General features: G+C 41.3%; 1 protein-coding gene across 4 annotated transcripts in view; it reads left to right on the top strand.

Moving 5' to 3' along the window:
• The window catches only part of tenm4 (teneurin transmembrane protein 4), a 194,556-nt gene that overhangs the window by 137,559 nt on the left and 39,550 nt on the right, over nt 1–17,447 (top strand). For 3 of the 4 annotated variants that reach the window (XM_018665541.1, XM_018665543.1, XM_018665544.1), the window contains 4 exons: nt 2,732–2,917; nt 8,067–8,213; nt 9,089–9,305; nt 13,862–13,981. In XM_018665541.1, the coding sequence (XP_018521057.1) occupies nt 2,732–2,917; nt 8,067–8,213; nt 9,089–9,305; nt 13,862–13,981 (670 nt within the window). Of the gene's footprint in view, nt 1–2,731; nt 2,918–5,414; nt 5,442–8,066; nt 8,214–9,088; nt 9,306–13,861; nt 13,982–17,447 lie in introns of all 4 variants that reach the window. The other variant, XM_018665540.1, reaches the window with a different exon arrangement.

Below are 17,447 nucleotides of genomic sequence, written 5' to 3' on the forward strand. Positions count from 1 at the left end.
GATAACTTTTTCTGCTCTAGAGAATTGTCCCCATTGTGTTCATTTTGTCCATGGGGAATGTTCTCTCTTGGTAGTCAAGAATAGGCTGAGCATAAGATAGTTTTACAGCTAGAATATACCTTCTTGAGGCTCTGAGAAAGAAAAAAAAACCTTTAGGTTTAGCTCTGACAGCAGCCTGCCTGCTCACATTTACCAAAGGAGTATTTTACTGAAATACCTCAGTGAACTCAGTGGTAGATTGTTAAAGAGCTGTCAAATGTAGGTATCTAACATCACTGACATGCAGTGTTGGCAGATGCAGAAGTTCTAGAAAAAAGTGGTTTTTTTTTTTTTTTTTTTGTTTTTTTTACATAAAGACAGCTGAAGATTTTCACAATTTTCCACAGGTATAAATGCTTGTATGAGACTGTGTTCATGTTTTATGGTTATTCTCTGGCACATTAAAGCTTCAGATAGCTCCAGTTGAACAGGCCTCTGATGTGTCAATAATCAGTACATCAGCTCTGTTTTTGTAGTGGCTGATACAGTTGCAGCCTTCAGCTGCCTTCATTTAGACAACATAATTTGTATTCTCACAGAATATTTCTGAAATGAGAGTTTTAGTCCAGCAATGACTCCGATCCACGAATCCTTTTATATTCCAGGCAGGCACAATGACCTATTAGGTAATCCCAGGGATTTTGAGGGAAATGGGCAGTTAGTCTGAGTCTGCCTCGCAAAGAAAGAGCTCTGTAAATGATGATGAGTTGGCTCTTTATCCTCCTTTATCCTGTTCATTGTAGAGCTTTCTGCAGTCTAATACAACACTAAGCTCGGTTGTGGGGTAGTGCAACTTGCAGCCTATAACCTTGGAGACTGGGGCAAGAAAAAGATGGAAAGCTTTCAATATATCATTCAAGATTCTTTAATCCCCCCTCCCCAATATTTTTAAGTCACAAACTCATTTTCTCATGTGGCTTCGGAACAGTACAACCTGGGTGCGCACAGTTGGTAGTAATGCTGTTACTAGCCATAAAACAATGCCTGAGGTTTTATGTCCTTTAGTATGTGTGTTTTTATGCCATTTTTGCCATTCTCCCACCCAGAGGAAAGTTTGTTTACACGGTCCTTTAGTGTAAATGGTAACGGCCATCATGGGGATGTGGGTATTTCTCACTGTGGACTCCTCTGGCCACGGATAATGAGGGTTTGCCTGCAGGCTGTAATTGCATCTTTATCACGTTAAAGGTTTCTCCTTTGTTCTGAGTGAACAGTTGTCTCACAGTCAGTTTGACTCTGTTTTCTCTGAACAGTATGTGCTCTAATAATTCTGAGAAAGGTACAGGTCTGGTCAGTTTTTACATTTTATTTCAACATATGTGCCAGTTAGATCACTCAGAATGTTCGTTATGTTCATTATCACCTCCTATCTAAGAGTGTTAATATTGTCTTTAGATGTAGGCATAGTCCCTCAATAAAACATTATTAGAAAATGATTGATAAGCAGACTCCAGACCTCTGTAAGTGAATATTACTCCAATGTGTGTGTGTGTCTGTATGCGTTCACGCATTCGTAAGGAGCACTGATTCAAATGCTGTTAGCATACTGTACCTCTAAATCAAAAGTCAGATGTAAAATTAGCATTTGCATAGTTTAACAAAGTGCTGAGCTGTAATTAGCAGGGGAGAGTGATTTTTAAAAAGCTTTTTAAACTGGTAATGTCATGTTATGGTTTGTGGGTGAAAATACCCCTCAAATTTAATTTGTACCAATGACAAAATAGGCACTGTTAAGGCAGTAATTGACTTATTAAAAGATTTTACCTCCAGTTTGGTCCCCCGTGGTCATATTTGAATTGGCTTGGCTAATAAGCCAGGAATACATGGCTATTGTTCCTCGTTGCCCATACCGCTAAGCCTCTTTTATAACAGAATGGTTAATAAAGAGGTTAACATTTCAATGAGATTCATAAGTAATCTGTCAGTGTTTAATTTCTTAGAGCCTTGGTCTTGTCATACTCTCCCTCGAGTTCATGAGACGAGGGTAATGTCCCGGGCTCTATCACAGCCTGTCAGGGAGGTCTTTCAGCTGCCACACAATAGCGCCAGCCAAGCTTTACTGTGGCTCTGTCTCTCAGTCTCCTTCATTCCATGAATGTACTTCTTCCTCTGGTACATTGCACTTAGGTAGAATAACAACAGCATATTGACATCTTATGCCTTGAATCATACCTCCTGTCTATAGCCCATTGTTACAGATGTGGCAAAGCTAGGAACACTGCAAGTACAATAAAGGAAATAAAAATTTACAGTTTAATCAGAATGGTAGTGCTGATGTTATTTCCTTTCCTACAAGAAGTTCCAGTCATGTATTTTTTCCTCTTTACCTCCTTTGTGACAGAAAGAGGTGAATTTACAAAGAGTAGAGGAGGCAAGGAGAAGAATAAGTCTGCTAAGGCCGCCACAATCCATGTCTTTTCTTTGTAATGGACTTATTAGATTTGTATTGTCAAAAAGGATTGCCCCTTATGAGGTGCAGGAATTTCTTTTCAGCTGCCATCAGACAAGGTAGTGGAGCGTGGCCGCCTTTCCTTGACAATAACTCTCGGATTTGTCTTTTCTTCACCCTTGTTGCCTTGTCCCGTCACCGCCTTGTCTTCCCCTTCCATCCCACTTCTACCCCCTCCTTTCTCTCTGTCTGTCTTCCCCCACTCTCTTTTTTTGTCTTTTTCTATGTCCCTGTCTCCCACAGAGATTTGTGCAGCGGACTGTGGTGGCCATGGCATTTGTGTGTCGGGCACCTGTCGCTGTGACGACGGCTGGATGGGCACTGGGTGTGACCAGAGGGCGTGTCACCCTCGCTGCAACGAACATGGCACTTGCAAGGACGGCAAATGTGAATGCAGTCCGGGTTGGAACGGAGAACACTGCACTATTGGTAGGATGGGAAGAAATTTTGGTTTCGGGTGGGGGACTGTGTGTCTCTATGTGTGTGTATGTCTGTGCGTTTGGGAGGGGTTTGGGGGGCCAACAAAGGCGTAGGCTGTCTGTATGCCTGCGTGTGTATGAAGCGCTGGGTGTGAGGGGAAGGGTCCAGTTGGAAAAGAGAGGGAAAAGCATGCTTAATTGAATTTGTGCAACTCGGTAAAGCATGAACAGGTTTACTCAAGGATCTGAGGCTTGCCTTCATGCATTTTAATGTGGGAATGTGCTAAGGTGTCCTTTCATTTTACTCATCCTTTTCCTCATCTCTTTCTTTGCCCCCTTTCCATTTACTATTAATTTTAAAATGCTTACACGTGAGTCATTGTGAACAGGTCAACCACCACTTTTAGTCTATATTTATACTAACAATTGTTCTTATTCTAAATGCTTGCAGAAGTTAAGGCTTTCAAGACCTTGGCTGAAAGTCAAGAGCTTTCTTGAAAACCTTGACTCACTTAAACCTAAAGTTTGACTGAGTTTTCACTGCGCTGTCAAAGAGAAAGTTTAGTGCTGTGTGTTTTGTAGTGGTTTTCGTAATCCTTTAGCAGAGTATGCCAGCAGTGGTTGATCATGCTGGCTATTTTTTTTTTTTTTTTGCTAAAACCTTTTACAGAGAGAATAGTTAAGAGGCAGAAGGAGCCAGTGTATGCAACACTATATATTGAAAATATCATTTCAATATGTTTGCTATTTTGGAATCCCAGAAGCGTTGACATTTCGGTTACAAGCATTTGTTTGTCCTAGGAATTAATTGTCCGGAATTGTGCTAATATGTAGAAACTAGCAACAAGCTGGTGTAATTAGGTAAGCAGTAGTTGACCTGTGTTTTTGACCTCTCTCCTCTGTTTGAAATGCCTACTGCCAAAAGGACAGCATGAGGATATTTTTGAGTTATGGTGGTGGATGTTCTGAGGTTTGACAGTTTCATTGTGAAAATTGTAACATGAACTCATTAATAAGAGTGTTTTTACATAGTTAGCTTCATGATATTTGATGTCTGGGCTGTCAAACCTCCTCTGAAGTTCAGACGAGACCATCCAGAGGACATGCTATGCGATGCCTGCTTTGCAAGATTGCAACTTTACCATTTTGCTCCTGTGTTTCTTCTCTCTTTTATTCTCTTCTCTTGTCGTCTCTTCTCTTCTCTAGATACATACAATTTTGCAATATTGGTGCTTTAATTGAATATTTCTTTTCTTTCATTATACTTATATTGTACTATATTTCAGAGGGATTTTTTTTTATTTGAAGCAGTAAAAGTTACTATTTCATATTTTAAACACAAAATATGTGGCTATCATCTGAAATATGATGCATTTGTTAATGGTTAAACTACCCAAAATATAATTTTTTAAAAAAAAGCTCCATATTGACCAGCATTGTATTAATACTGTTTGTACTAAAAGTGTGCAAGTAGATCCACCACTGCTTTGTGGACAGTTGCAGCCTAACATGGCTCATTATCATTCTATGATCCAGATGCTCGTCATGCATCACAGAGGAAGGGGGAACACAATGGCCATCTCTGCCCCCTCTGCCACAGCATTTCAATGAACAGAAATTTGCAACTTCCACACATTTGAATAGATGGGACAAAAGTTGAGAATGCTAGCCTTACAGGTGAAAGTTCTGCTACATATTCAAACAGATAAAGATAATTTTTCTCACAGTATTCTCATGCATATCTTGGAGCAGAGCTGCCTGAGTACAGAGCCTTGACTTAGTCTGTGAATGTTTTATATGCTGGCCTTACATTATTGATGGGCCTTTTATAAGTGCCATATTGAGATCCCCACTCCCTCGACAAGAATATTCCTCAGTGTCATCCATTAAGAAGCCAAAGATCTCAATTTAAATCAATTTTCATTATTGAGAGCTCTGCATTGGCCCTAAGACCCACGCTGTGAAGCACAGGAGGTCTGATACGGCCCCACCATCACCAAAGCCTCTGTTGACCTCATCATCTATAGACGTGTTTCAAGATTAAAAGCGCTTTTTGTCTAACATCCTGACCTCCTGTCTGATATTGCTTGAGAGATTTAAGGGTGGTAATATGTGCATCAATCATGTTGTTTTTGAAATACTCCCCTGAGATATTCTGCCGATCCTGGCAGTTGATAAATGGGGACAGATTGAAATGTTCTTTCTGAACATATCACTTTTTTACTTCCTCTCTCAATCTTTCTGTATTTCTCTCGCGCTCTCTCTCATTCTCTTTCTCTGTGTTCCACACTACCCCCCCCTGTCTTTTTTCCGTCTCCTTCCCTCTCCCTCTGTGTTGGATCGTATTTGTTCTGTTGCTTGTAATGCATGATTTCGCTTCATGATTGCACTTTTCCTTTTTTTTTATTTACCTTTTGTAATGTAAACTAACACCTTGCCTTGCTGTCTTGTCATGGAAGTGGCACTGTTCAAACCTCCCTTATATGTCCTGTCTTTTATCTCCCAAGCTCACTATCTGGATAAGGTAGTGAAAGGTATGGCATTCCTCCTTCCTTCTATTTTGCCCTCCTCCCATTGTAACTCCAGCCAGCATTAACAAATCATGCACACACACCATGCTCTTCCCCTACATTGACATATGCAAACACTGTCGCTCCAAACAACTCATTCTAAAGATCTCCACCTCCCATCAACTTTTTGCCATATCGTCACACAGTAATCTCCACTTAGCACTTTCGCACCTGGTGAGTCAAGTTGTGCTGCTTTCTTTATGTGTTGAATATTTGGTTTGTGTGCAGCCTTGCTTTCTCAATAGTGGGATGTTGGGAAAGGGGCTTCATAACCTGTGCCATGCATTATGGATGAGTATGCAGCTGTGAGCAGGGCCTGATAGGTGCTGAGGCCGCATCCTATCTAATTAAAAGAGTTCATGGTCTGGTTGGTGCAGGGCAGGCAGGGGGTGGAGGCTCTGCAGCAAACCTGCCTCTCTGCCTCCAGCACCCTCTTTCACTCTCACTGTGTCCTTGGTAATGGACCACCTGGCATGAGAGCGGCTGCCAGAGGAGTCCTTCGAACACTTGCACCCTCACGTTTGGAGCTGTTTCAGGCAGGCTTGGGCAGGGCTCAGCAGGGGCTCCTCTCTGAAAGGGCTGCCAATTAAGTTGAACTGGTGCCAACAGAGAGCGGATCTTTATTTATCCTTGTAATAAACATTCAGAGCTTACTAATCATCTGTCTCCACTGGTCCAACCAGAGTTGTTTTGTCCATTTGCTCAATAAAAGGACGGCTAATGCCCAAACGTGTCTAGGAGGCAAGATACTTTTTAATGGCATTAGAACAGCAAGTCCCTTTCTTCAGGGAAACAAGAAGGAAATGGAGAGAGGATTATTTATTTTTCTTAATATTTTTAATGCTCTGCAATTTATTCCCATTATTTAATAGTCTGTTTGCTGGTTGCTGCTTTTGTTCTTTACCTGCATTGACACACATTCTAAGGAGCCATTCACAAAAATCCAATTTCCTGTTCCATAGTATATGTGTAAAGCATAAATGAATGGCTACAATTGAGAAAAGCACAATTGCAGGTTGTGCTTGTCATTTTTGATGATTTGTTCTTGAAAGGACAGTCAATATGGCTAAAAGCTTCATTATATTTTAATAGCGAAACTTGTGTAACAGCAGAATATTATAAAGGTAGCAGATATTATTAGACAATGATTTGACTGAGTTTTCAGAAAAATTGAAATTTTGTTCTGCTTTCGGGGTTTTTGTTTTTTCAATTCTAAGGCATAAATGTGCAATAATATGTATAAATGTGGACTGTGAGTCATGGTTGTGTTATAACTCCTGTCATGATACTGTTCTTGCTCTGTATTTCAACAATCAAAATGCAGCTGATGCATTACTCAGCTGACGATGTGATCTGTAATACCCATTTATCTTCCTAAATACTTCTCTCTGTTTCTTTCTCATTGCTGTTTCTTCCTTCAACTGATCTTCCTCCCTTTAATGCGTGTCTCCCATTCACCGCGTCGGTCTCTCTACCCTCTTTCTCGCTCTCTCAGTCTCCCACTCCTTTTCTCCTTGTGTGATGTAAGAGCATCGAGACAGCCGCCCCAGTCTCTCTAGTTGATAAAATGGGTCAGCGTAGCATTCTTTCTATCAAGACAGCTTGTTAACAACACAAACTGTGACAGACTTGTACGTTTGATATCCTGAGATGTTACCCTCTGCCTCCGCTTCAGTGAGTGGATACGAATCATAAGGTACCAGATAAATTCCAAACAGCCCCAGAAAAATGGGCGAGATAATCCTCTGATCTGTGCCCTTGTGAAGACCTATCCAGAAAGAAACAGAGGAATGTTTCACCTGTCGTTCTGCTCCAGCCTGCTTTTAGCTCCCCTAGGGTTACATGCCTGGGAATACAGTTAGTGCAAGCACAGCCCTCCCCTGCATAATGCTATTGAGCTCAGTCTTACCCACTTCCTGCTATTTTATTTTGCATTTTCCTTCTGTTAATGACAGAACACACACTTTCCCTGAAGGGATAATCTTATCGATTTCTTAGAAGAGTCTGGAGACAGTTTATCAAAAAAGAGGGCAAGTACTGATATAGATCTTTTTTCAATAACTAATGTAGTTTGTTTGCAGCTCATTCCTCTATGCAGATGACAGTAGTAATTCTATGATCATAATGATGGTCACACTCGAAAATCACATAAAAACGGATCCAATTATGTACAAGAATGCCAGCATATACACCACTGCTCTCATTACCCAGCTGTAGTAGCACAGATATGCAGGGCCAATCTACTGTAGTAATGAGTGAATATTGATTTAGAAGATCCTTCTTATCTGATTTTACTGCAAAGGGATATTAGAAGCTTCACACAAAGGTGTATCATATTAATCAACTTCTGCTGAGAGTCATTATAGCCACTGTCGCCCATTTAAAATCTTAAAGTGACTTTTTTCTATTGCTGCCAGGTAAATCTCAGCAACAAGCCATTGTCATCAACAAGCTGCATTGTTACCATTGTTTTACTGGTGGAGTTTGTTCACAAACAACAGTACACTGTACTGTTCATCTATTTCCCATTAACCTGCTTTATTTGATATTCTGTGCTGACCTCTGTCTTTGTCCTTTTTTGTTACACAGAGGGCTGTCCTGGTTTGTGCAATGGAAATGGTAGGTGCACTCTGGGTAACAATGGCTGGTACTGTGTGTGCCAGCTGGGCTGGAGGGGCACTGGCTGTGACACCTCTATGGAAACTGCCTGCAGTGATGTCAAGGACAACGATGGAGGTAAAATCACAAACAACACACCACAGTACCTTCTGACACTGGCCGAGCATCAACAGGGATTCTTAACAAGACATGATTTGACTATAGAATTAAACACCTTTGTGCTTGAGAGTGTACTGTACCTGCTATATGCTTTCCAGGCTCAGTTGTACTCTTATGCAGGTGAGGATGAGGAATGGCTCAGAGTCAGTCACCTGGACAACAAGATTTTATTAAAAAAGCAGACTAGCTGGCCCACAGCCCCAAGCATGCGTTGGCCCCAGGAGGAAGTCCCTGCTCTGCCCTCTAACTAGCCCCAAGCAGAGCCAGGCACACACACAGAGCCAGCCGGGGGGCTGCACCACTCCTGAGGCCAAGTGGGAGACGTGACTTCCTTTCTTCCAGACCTCATTCTGGGCTTCAGTTATGCGCTAGCATCCCTTATTTATGCAGGGGCTGTTTGTCTCCCCATCACTGTGTGGGGACCACAGGGCTCTCAGTGGCAAAGACTGGGTGCTGCTGGGGATTTGACTGACTCCTGACAGCAGGGTTTATTTTTATCACCCATCTGGCCAGATAGGCCCCTGAAAGCAAAGGGTAGGGAGTCCAATGACCCACTTCAGCAAAGTAAAGTGCATTGCACAGCAGCTCTTTCTGTCTTGTATTATTTCATCTAAATTACAGATAGAGAACCACAAGCATTGCTAGAGGTGTTTGAATGTTCTCCAAGATGAAATGTACATGACGTGGCTCCAGTCATGTAGTAAAACAGTAGTCAAGATTATTAATGCCCTAGTGAATTAAATATATATATATGCTTAGTTTCTTTTGCCAGGTGTGTATCCAGGCAGTTGTTTAATGAGAGCATGTATGTGTGACTTGTTTGAACTTGTCAGATGGTCTGGTGGACTGCATGGATCCAGACTGCTGTCTGCAAGCAACCTGTCACACCACCTCTCTGTGTGTGGGCTCCCCGGACCCCCTGGACATCATCCAGGAGACACAGCTGTCCTCCACACAGAACAACCTGCAGACTTTCTATGACCGTGTGCGCTTCCTGGTTGGCAGGGACAGCACCCACATCATCCCTGGAGCCAACCCCTTCGATGGCAAGTGAGTGACTAGTGCATTACTCTCACCAGACACCACCCAGTGTGACACTCTGTAACCAGATTAAAGCTATTATTCTCCTGGGAAGGGATTTTGACATCAATATTAAATTGAATTCTCTTTTTTCTACATCATCATCGGTCTTTCATGCCTCAGTTTCTTGTGAGATCATACTCCATTCAGTTGAGTCAGTTAAATTAGTAATCACTGGATTTAATATGTTTCACATTTTAATTCAGCTGCTCAGGATGCTTGACTTTGATTGTATACACAGTTGTGTAGCTCTGCTCACTTCCATTAGATGTAAAAGTGATCCATTTTGAATTTACATTAAAACCAGCCTCACACAAGTAATGACTTTTCAGGTTCAAGCACAAATCAATCATTGGCTTTCATTATTAATGTAGGCCAGTGCAATTACAATGCTATGGTTATTGCACTGACAGATCTTAGTGAATGTAAAATGTTTGCTTTTTTTAAAACCCAGACCAAAATATCTGTGTGAGGGAGGCAGCTATAGGCAATGGAGGCTGAAATGGGCAGGGACTGGTGGCATGCATCGCTAGAAGGATGATGGACAGATGGTGATGGACGAACATAGAATGTGGCAAAAAGCAAAGAGCATCCCCTGGCAAGAAAGGCATCTCATATTCATGTATTGTGATTACTCTTACTGTAATCCATCTGAGGCCCACTCCCAGAGGCAGAGCTCACGTCACGACACCCCAGCCGTGGAATCTGAGATGCTTTCATATCAGGCAGGATGGCTGTCAAAGTCCCATAAGATTCCCCTGCCTCGCGTTCCCTTTGTCTCCTTCTCTTTTCATCTTTAATCGCTTGTGATGCTGTGTCACCTTATTTGCATCCCACTTGCTTATGGATCTCTCTCATCTTGGCTTATTATACTCCTGTGCAACAAACCATCAAAACAAAACAGTGAGCACAATAAGTTGAGAATATTTTCAAATTTGCAGAATGGTGTCAAAATTGGACGACAAATCCAACAAACTTCACAGCACAGAGTTGCTATTTGAGGAAATTTTTACTTATGTATTTTTTCAAGATGATGGCATAAGGTTGAGGTTTTAAGACATCACTATAGTCAAGCAGAGCTGTTGCTTTATACTTTTAGGGAAAATCAATTTCGAAAGTGTCCCAGGATCATTTCCGTTAGTATAATCATTAACACATCTCAATATTGAGCACTTGTTAAGATAGGCTGTTTGCCTAATGCTGTTCATCTTACATCACTGCAGTACAACATGTTTTCATCTGTCCCTATTCAGCATGTTGCTCTTTTATTCTTTCAGAGAGGCATCTGTAGTCACTCAGCCTGCAGTCAGAAAAGAAAAAAAAATTCCATAAATCAACTGTCGTCAAATTCAAACTCTGCCTGTTTTTGAACTTTTTGTGGTAGTGTCAGCCAATACTTGAGAAAAGCACTTGTAATACACTTAGTGACATTTTCCCTCATTGACATTTTTCTGGCTTTCAAGAACCACTCAACATTTTGCAGTTCTTCACTGGACAGAGGAAGAGGCGTAGAGGGTTGAGTAATACTCTTGTCTCTCTCACAAGAAGATGCAGCCATAAATAAGTAAAATCAAGAATCCAGAGATGAGCTGCAAGATTGGAGGCTTCAGCTCACCTAAAAATATCAGTGGTAATCTATTATTCATGCTTGGTATTCATTCCCCACCCACTGACAGATATGAGCGGTTATGACAGGGGGCTCTGGGCTTCAGATGAGCCTTACAGGCATGGTCTTAGCATCTTCCTGATATGCCTGCCCCCGTCACCTGATCATCTCTTTATTGATCCACTAACCACTTCCTCATGCTAGTAGACATGTTGGAGTGCTATTTCTGATGTTTCCCACCACAAAAAGCTGCAAAGGTGCCACTGAATAAAGCATCTGCCACTGCATAAAATGTCTCGACTCTCCACCATAACACATAATACAAGTGACTGCCAAGGCTCAGCAGTGGCTGCTGACTAGAATAGTAAACAGGGATTTTGTCCATGGAACAATTTGGGCAAAGATTGATAGCTGGCTTATAATAGCAAGGCAGAAGCCATTCGCTTCATTTACAGGCTTGCACTTTTATTATTTTATTTATAACTCTTTTATTAGCATTAGGCCATTAGTGTCAGAAAATCTCTTGTTTGTTTTCTTCTCACTGTGCACCATCCCTTTTAGCAGCATTATATATTTGAAGAGCTAAAAATTTACCTTGATGTCTCCTCATTTTACACTCTACAGTGCTCTGGATAACGTACAGGCAGTGAAAGAGAGGGCTGCAATGACATGCTTATATTTGCAGCAGGGTTTACCCTATAATCAAGTCATTTGTGTGGGTAATGATGTTTTTGTTGCTTCTGTGGTGATGGTACCATTTATTAGCCTGGCTCATTGAAAGTTCTCTATACTTAAGTCTGGCATGCATTTTTTATTTTGTCTGAAGCACTACTGAGCAGGGTAGTTTCCTCACAATTACATGCTGGTAAGGGGGCCTATTTTCCAAATTTGAAACATATTTATACTGTGTAACTGTATTATGTTTGTGTTATTTATGTGTGACTTTTTTCACTAGCGGTTGTTCAGTTTCATTAACGGTCATTTGTTTTCTGTGCATCACACCTACCTCTGTTAAAACAGGCAGTTTGTGGTACATTAATATAAAAGTAGAATTTTCCATGAATCACTGTTGTGATATTGGCCCTCCTTTTCTCTTACTGTACCGTATCCAAAAAACTTAATCTAACGGCAACTTAGACTCTCAACCTCACTTAGAAAGGTTAGATACTGAATTTGTGAACACAGTGGTGACATGGAATAGAGAGTTTGTACAGAATGATGTTCGTTCTTCATGTCAAAAATTAGTGAAGCAGTGAGGGGTACTCCCTTCACAGGTAACAAACATATGTGGCAAAACCCACTGCAAGACTGCACTGGACTAAGTCTTGTTATCTGTAATACTCCCTCTTAAAAGTAGCTAAACCAGAGATGATTTCCTGCTGAGTCCAGGGGCCTTACCTGTTTATTTTTCACAACATGTCCTCACTCTGGCCTCTGTGGATGATGTACGATAAACTGGAGGTTAGAGATATTGTGAAGTCCCTTTCGACTTTGTGAATTCTCTTGGACGAGTGAAATCTCACAGGGGGAAGTTTCTGCAGCAAACGCTTCATGATTCCTTTGCTGCTCTTTCTTTCGGTTATATTTGATGTCAATATTTAAATCATTTGTCTTGACTGCGAGGAATCATCTCCCCATGTGGTTCACAGAGGCAGGAAGGAGATAGTTCCACTTTCACAGCTCCATCTGAAGAAAATGTGGATGATTGCCTCTTCAAACAAGTCTCTAAAATAAACTGCCAGCATGAATGATTAATCGTAGACAGCCAGGCCAGTGCTGGGTTAACTTTAGTAGTAATTCTATGTAAATGCATCTAGATAGATCTTTGGGTGTAAGCCCAAGGATTCAGAGCAGTATCTCCTTGCTTGTTTACAGTGTAGTGGTGGACAGCCAAGGTCTTCTGAAGGAGACCCGGCCTAATTAACATAAAACTGGGTTCCTGGGGACCAGGATAGTGTGGGGTGAATGATCTTGCCTGTGGTAAGGACATGTTGAGGGCAGCTACTAACACGCTAGTGTTAATTGTTTCCAGTACGTGGCAGTGTTTAAGACCCAAATGTATTAAAAATAGCCATGGTCTAATGAAGAAGTGGCAGTAAGGCATTTGTTAGGGGACCAATTTTTTGCAAACGACTACAGAAACGATGGCTGACCATGAGTTGGGCCTTGTTAATGATGAGGGCAGAACTCAACAAGGGAGATGTGATACAGCAAGGTCTGAACTCATCAGTTCAGTAAGATTAGGGGTTGAATTTGGATGACTTCCCACTATTGATTGGTGGGGACTGATGATCAGATCTAATTTATGCAGCTTCTGGAGACTTGATGTCAGTTTGGAAATCTGTCGAGGTCTTGATAACCAGCCAAGCAGGTCTTGCGATCTGCAGTCCTATTATTTCCCTCTCTTGCATTCCATAATGGAAAAGATAAATCCTCTTTTTTTTTTTTAATTAGAGCAAAAGCAGAGTAAAGCTTCCTTATCTCATTATCCTCATTCTGGATAGAAAACCCTTGGAGACAACCTAGGAGGTGTTAGTTTGTTCTGTTTCTGTTGTGGCTGTTTGCTTTTATTGTGTGCAGTATTTCCTTTTGATAACAACCATACACACTGTATCTTTTTTTTTGCTATACTTTTCATTTATATTAGTGTTGTGTACATTGGACTACTGATAGCCACACCTGTACAATCCAGTGCTATACAACTACACTAAGTACACTAAGTCAGGAAGGTGTTACATTAAAAACAAAGAAATATACATTGTAATGTAATACAATACCACCTCTGATTTACAGGTTTACTGCACTACTATTGTTTTTGGCTTGTATTTATTTGCACTGGTGTATCTATGTGTAAGTAGTAAGTCTGGTCTAAAAGTATTCCATCGTTGTAACTGTGTTGGTCCTTCTCACTCCCATACAGTCATGCTTGTGTCATTCGTGGACAAGTAGTAACCTCGGATGGAACACCGCTGGTTGGAGTCAACATCAGTTTCATCAGCAACCCATCCTATGGTTACACAATTACCAGGCAGGATGGAAGGTAAGAGCACTCTTCTATCAACACACATGCACACACGCATATACACACATGGTGGTCTCACTATAGTTGTGAGGACACTCATTGATTCAATGCATTTCTTAGGCCCTTTTCCTGACCTTATTCATCACAAATAAATGCCCTAACCATAACACTAACCTACACCTAAACTGTAATGTGAACCTTAAAGCCAAGTCTTCACCCTCAAACAGCACTTTGAAGTTGTGAGGAGTGGCCAAAATGTCCTCACAATGCCAAAAAAGTTTTCACAGCGATGCTTTCAAACCAGAATTTGTCCACTCAATCATATGTACACACATACACACACACACACACACACACACACACACAGACACACAGAAACAAGGAATGAAAATGCCGCTAACTCCTCCCTAAATATGCAGTGCAGAGATGTGACAATGATATTTATATTATTGTCAAATACTGTTGTTTAGCTGTGCACAATTCTAATGATGGCAGGAAAAAAACACAGTTGCCACTGCAAACTGTGCCGCTATTGATCTGCTTTGTGCTTTCATTTGGTCCAATTTTGGAGTTCTCGGCTCAATTCCCAGAGAAATCAAACAAAGCCCTTCTGGTACACTCATAAGTTATGCTTCAGTAGCAGCAGGGGAGGGGAAAGAATAAAATATGCCAATTCAAAGCAGCTCACTGGGGCTATGAAACATAGTGCAGATGGACATTATTTATTTGACAATGGAGGATTTAGAGAATTAAGTGAGACATTTAAGTTTGGGCCACAGACCTGTAATTAATTTGTTTTGCATCTTTATCCTATCTTGCTCTAGTTTAAAATATTTTATTTGCCATCAATGTCATGGGTGAAAAAATAACTCCCTAACCTTAATTATTTATGTGGTTGTTTTAAAACTACATACATAAATGTAAAATGATATAAACTAAAGGCAATGATCGACATAGATCATTACCACTGTCTTCCTCAGGCAATTCCACATATCTTCTGCCTCTGCAAGAGACGGGTAGCCTTGTCAATAAAGTCATCATCTAACTTCTTGTTGATTCATTACAGCACCACTAGAAGCCTTTTGGAGAAAGATAAACTGTTGTGGTGAAGTGTTCTAAAAAAAAAAAAAAAAAAAAAAAAAAAAAAAAACAAGTGGAAAAAGTTGTCTGTGTGGTTTTCTTTGAGCGACTCTAAGCCAGCTGCTTTGGCACCAGGAGAGTTTCTCAGAGAAATACAGACAAAAACCTCAGACTGGTTTCTATGTGTTTCTTGGAGTGAAAGCAAAACACCTGAGAGGAAAACTTTGGGTAATATTGTCTCTATAGCTTCTGTTCTTTTCTGAATATGGGTTTTGGATCAGTTTGCACACACATACAGTACACACTCTCAGCCTCCAATCCCCTGTATTTCTCATGGTAGTCAGTGTTAGTAAGGCTTTGTGACAAACCAAGCCCCTCTATCAGAGCACAGCATGAATTGGTGTTTGCTCTCCAAGCCCCACTTCCTCCTGACACTTTTATCAGTCACCGACACTCTAAAGGCCCACATTTTTGCCGCCGGTTTGATCTTGATTATTCTTGCTTCTGCTCATTCCTTCCATCTTCTTGTCAGTTTCCTTTCTTCCTAGTTTTACAAAAATCTCTCATCTCCCCCTCATCATCTTCACCATCCTCACTTATTTCATCTGCTCTCCATCCCTCCATGCTCTTCCTCCTCTAATCTCTCGCTGCCCTTAAGCCTTTCCTTTCTGGGCACCACTCTTTCACTTATTTACTGTGCTTTGCTTGAGCCCAGGTCTCATGTCCTTTCCACTGCACTGGCTTCCCTTATCTCAATCCTTTTCCCATTTATGCGTGTCCCATTTTTCTTATGCATCACTCTGTTTTTCCCTCGCAAAAGCTCCATACTCTTTTCTCCCTTCCAGCATATGTGTAAACACTACTCCATCTCCCAGGTTCCCCTGTAAACATGCCCAGTCTCCTGCAACTCCCCTGCAATCACTGTAAACACGCTCAGTGCAGCGTGAAATCAGAAATGCACCTGTTCAGCCACTTAGAAATAGGAAAGCTGTCTCAACTCATTTTTATGATGTGTTCTTTATTGTCTAAGGGCTTAGTTTTTTAAATTACCTTTTCTACTATCTTGAAAAGTTTTCTGGCCTAAACAAAAGAGGTTAGTTTAGTTTCTTTACAGCTGTGTAGCCATTTTCTGACTGGCTGAGCATTGAGACAGACCCATTCCCTTTTATGCTTTTCTCCAATAATGAGTAAATGCTGACATGGATCTCATCTTATTACATTATTAGGTGCTTGCAAGGACCTCTATAGGTGCCATGATATATATGGGAAATCCAATACACACTTGATGACTTGACAGTTTTTTTTAAAAGATCCATCATAATGACCCAAAATGGCCCTGTATAATAGCCACATTTCAGATGTCACTTATTACTATTAAATTACTATTATTTGCTATTTTATTTTCATCCCTTTATACTTTCACCCATATATTTTAATCATACATAAAGTGCCCACCACATCTATTAGCTCAGCCTCTCCATACAGCTCTTATTCATTCTTAACCCCTAACTCTTGCTGTGTCCTTGACTCACTTTAATTTCAAGTAGATACAGCCCTGTTCATTATAAATATACATTAGCTGAGAAATGATTGTGTATAATTTGTATGAGGCATGCCAAGTTCATTGGCAGGGTTAACTCTTTGAGCTTGATGCATTTCCTAAGGGCACAAGCTAGCAAGGCTGTTGTAGGTAGCGTAATAAGTTTTGTCACATGGCTTAAGGCTGTTGTCATGATTGATAACAGCCAGTGAATCTCATCATCGATTGGCCATGCTGCCCATGGGTATCTGTCCAGAAGTGTTTTGAGCATGCATGGCTTGAGCCAGCCAGGTGTCATGCAGACTGACCGGCTACAGCTGCATGGCCGCTGACGGATCACGGCAGCACAAGGGTAGTACTATCAGAGCCTCCATCAGCTCTGCAGCCTCTGTACTGCTGAGCAAACTCACTCGACTCACACCCAGCCAAGGGCAAAACACCAAGGGCGGAACAAACCATTGTTTATCGCCACAGCCAATCAGATGTTTACCCTCAAGGGAAGTTAGACTGAGCAGATTCTTTATATAGGAGCTTAAACCAAGAGGGAGGTTGCCTAGTTTAGAGGGCACTATTTGGACCTGCTTCTTTACCTGTAATTTGGAAATGATGCTTCCCATGTGAGGATGAGGCCCTGTCCCAGGAGCCTGTAGGTGACCAGGTGCTAATTGGCTCTTAGAAAGAAGTGACAAGAGCTGCAGAGGTCCAGTGCACATGCAGGCATGATGTTGTCACCATGCAGCAGTTAGGGGTGATGAAATCGCCAGAGCTCAGCTTGTTTACCAAGACCCTCTCAGGTCAGTCCAGAGGCAGAGGCCCTTTAATGCAACAGTAGATGGGATTGCATTGCAGGGCTTTTAGACTGAT

Source organism: Lates calcarifer, linkage group LG21 (genome assembly GCF_001640805.2).
Source record: "Lates calcarifer isolate ASB-BC8 linkage group LG21, TLL_Latcal_v3, whole genome shotgun sequence".
Classification (NCBI taxonomy): Eukaryota; Metazoa; Chordata; class Actinopteri; family Centropomidae; genus Lates; species Lates calcarifer.